We start from the raw sequence: 3226 nt of genomic DNA on the forward strand, positions 1-3226 counted from the left end.
GCCAAACGGGCGAACGGGTGTGGTGTGGATAAAGAGATAGAAGTGGCAGCTGCAGCGGCAGAGCCATCTCCTCCCCCATCTCCGTCCGCCCCCCAGCGCAGCGCAGCCGCCGTAGAGCCGCCACAATGCCGGTCTCCTCCGTGGCCTCGCCCCTCCTGCTCTCGCTCTCCGCCTCTTCCTCCTCCTTCCTCTCCTCGCCCTCCTCGGTCTCCTTCCTCCCCTCCCCCTCCTCGTCCTCCTTCCCGCACGCCTCCGTCAGGGGGAGGCCGTCCGCCTCCATCCTCCGCGCGCTGCGGGCCGAGGCCACCACCCTCCCGGTCATCAACTTCACCGGGGAGAAGGTCGGGGAGGTCGCCCTGGACATCAAGGCCGCGCCGCCCTCCACCGCGCGCGCTGTCGTGCACCGCGCCCTCATCACCGACCGCCAGAACGCGCGCCGGGGCACGGCCTCCACCCTTACCCGCGGGGAGGTTCGGGGCGGCGGGAGGAAGCCCTACGGCCAGAAGAAGACCGGGAAGGCGCGGCGCGGGTCGGTCCGTACGCCGCTCCGCCCCGGCGGTGGAGTCATCTTCGGCCCCAAGCCCCGGGACTGGACCATCAAGATCAACCGCAAGGAGAAGCGCCTCGCTATCTCCACCGCGCTCGCCAGCGCCGCCGTCGCCAACGACTCCTTCGTCGTGCAGGAGTTCGACGAGGAGTTCGCGACGGGGCCCCGGACCAGGGACTTCGTGGCCGCGCTTCAGCGGTGGGGGCTCGACCCCAGGGAGAAGGCCATGTTCTTCTCCACGGAGCTTGATAATAATGTGCGGCTGAGCGGCAGGAACATTGGCACCCTCAAGATGCTAACTCCCAGGACGCTCAACCTGTACGACATCCTCGACGCCCGCAAGCATTTCTTCACCCCGGCCGCCATTGATTACCTCAACTCGAGGTACGGTACCACCGGTTTTGATGAATATGAGGGCGATGATGGCGAGGACGACGGTGAAGAGGAAGGGGTGGAGGAGCAAGAGGAGGGAGAAGAAATCACAGAGGAAGCTGCCCAAGGTACATACAGCTATCCATGAACATTTTGCACTGCTGATTGCAACTTGCTGTTTGATTATTTCTATGCTAGATATGTGGGAAGAGCTAGTAATTCGAAGCTGAAATCCTTTATGTACTACTCCCTCAGTCCCACAATGTGAGAAGTTTTTTGACACTGAGGGAGTAGTACATGTTTAAACAAGCAGTGGGGTGAACACGTAGGAATAATTAGGTTGTTAGGACACTGATGTTACAAACCCTCAACATTACCACGGTCGAGGCTTTGACATTATCTAGTGACATGAATTGAGTTGCCTGTGATTGCCGTAAACAGTTAGTGCAGCATATTGCATAAAGGGTTATGGAAAAAAGATGAATGAAATTTGTCAGTTTATATAGTTGATCCACTGCAATGCCAAGATAGATTGTCCCCTCCAGTTAATCAATAGCTTGCAGCGACACTTACTGATAGCATTAAAGGGAAAGTAAAATCCTACATGTTTCCAATCAAGGCACCTTTGATGTTAAAAGTCCTAGCTTAAGTCGGGGCACACCAATCAAGACAGCAAGACAAAGAAATGTTAACACCATTTTATTTGTTAAGGGTGGATAAAGGCTTTGTGGGTTTAGGATTCTATGTTTTTGACTGCTGTAGAATTCTTTGCACCATTTAAGAAAGTCTATCATGCTTGAGCCTCTTATTAATCTGCACTACACTGTCTACACTGTGTGGCAAGTGTAGAGTGAGTTTTTTTTTTAATTCAAAAATCTCAGGGAGTTAGGATATAATTGAAGATTTATTTTAGAAGCATGCTTACAGATCCACCTATGCTGATAAAGTCTATCTAGCTCTTGTATGGATTGCGTACAACGATATGCTAATCCTGTACTTCTGTAGTTGGAGCAATTTAATCTCTTAGATCGAAGGGGGGAAGCTAATTTGTAAATATAAAATGACCTCACGTGATGGAATTTAATCTTTTATACCAAAGATAGATTTAAATTTCAAGCATTGAACCGACAAATAAAAGGGATGAAACCATGGTATCCATAAATCCATGGAACTAGAACTCTAGGAATCCTGATGCGTTCCTTATAGTGGCACAATCTGGTGTGCCACCTGCCCACCACTAATCAGCTGTTCACCTGAAACTTTGTTAGTTATTGGTGCTCTCACCATTTACTTCAAAGTTGTTGTATTAGAAATTGAAAACACATAGATGGATGTCTCAGTTGAAGGCTTGAACCTTGTTTGAGAAGATGAGAGTAGTCCGCACCCAGCAGGCAGTGGCAAGTGAACGCATGGTCTCTAAGCATAATAGCATGATCATGTTAACTAGTTTCATTTTTCCCTACAAGTGGTCGTACGTCTGCCATAGTTCCTCTGTCAAAATGAGAGGCAGCACGTCTGCCATAGTTCCTCGAAGTAGAAAACAACTACTCCCTCTGTAAAGAAATATAAGAGTGTTTAGATCACTACTTTAGTGATCTAAATGCGCTTATCACTACTTTACAGAGGGAGTACTTAGAATCACTTTAATGAAGCAGCTCATAGTGAGTATGCTGGGTTTAGTTAAAATAAGAGCTAAACCTGTTTAGAACAAATGTTCCTCTCAAACCCATTCCTCTGCACATAACTAAGCAGTAGTTACAGTGGACAAGTATTTATTCTCTGGTACAGTATTTTGTCACTCTTTAATGCCTGCTCTATTAGTACTTGCTAATTTTTTTTTGAAGAAGTCCATTTTGTACAATTTTCAGATGAGACTGGAGAGGCTGAGGCAGACAGCACTTCCTAGGTAATTATAATGGTGTTTCTTGTTTGTTAGTTTCGGAATTGCCTCTCCAATGAAGAAGCCTTTTTGGTTTTCTTTTATTGTAATTTGATTATGTATGTTACACATCGATGCAGTATATTAGATTTTCAGTTCTTCTCATATATATTTCAGATACACTAAGTTTTTCAATCACCACATATTTATTTGCAAATCTGGTAGTGTTTCACATCCTCGTTTCTAAGAACTGATGTTAAATTGCTAGAATACACACTGTTATGACCAGAATTTGGTTGGGGTGTGCATGGGCCTGGTTTTATAAGTCTCAGGCTGACTCGCTGCATTTTGCACTATTAGAACAAAACCAGGCCAAGAGCATTCTGGGCTGGGCCTAGCTCAACCTGGACATGAATGAAATTAGCATC

At 47.4% G+C, this 3226-nt stretch overlaps 1 protein-coding gene across 1 annotated transcript; it reads left to right on the forward strand.

The window, feature by feature from the left end:
- LOC119290888 (50S ribosomal protein L4, chloroplastic-like) lies at window positions 1-2978 on the forward strand. Its single transcript, XM_037569557.1, has 2 exons — window positions 1-1047; window positions 2788-2978. Exons 1-2 carry the CDS (start codon window positions 126-128, stop codon window positions 2823-2825), a joined length of 960 nt encoding a protein of 319 aa, XP_037425454.1. The 5' UTR covers window positions 1-125; the 3' UTR covers window positions 2826-2978.
- Window positions 2979-3226: the final 248 nt, after the last annotated feature.

Source organism: Triticum dicoccoides, chromosome 4B (assembly GCF_002162155.2).
Source record: "Triticum dicoccoides isolate Atlit2015 ecotype Zavitan chromosome 4B, WEW_v2.0, whole genome shotgun sequence".
In the NCBI taxonomy this organism is placed as follows: Eukaryota; Viridiplantae; Streptophyta; class Magnoliopsida; order Poales; family Poaceae; genus Triticum; species Triticum dicoccoides.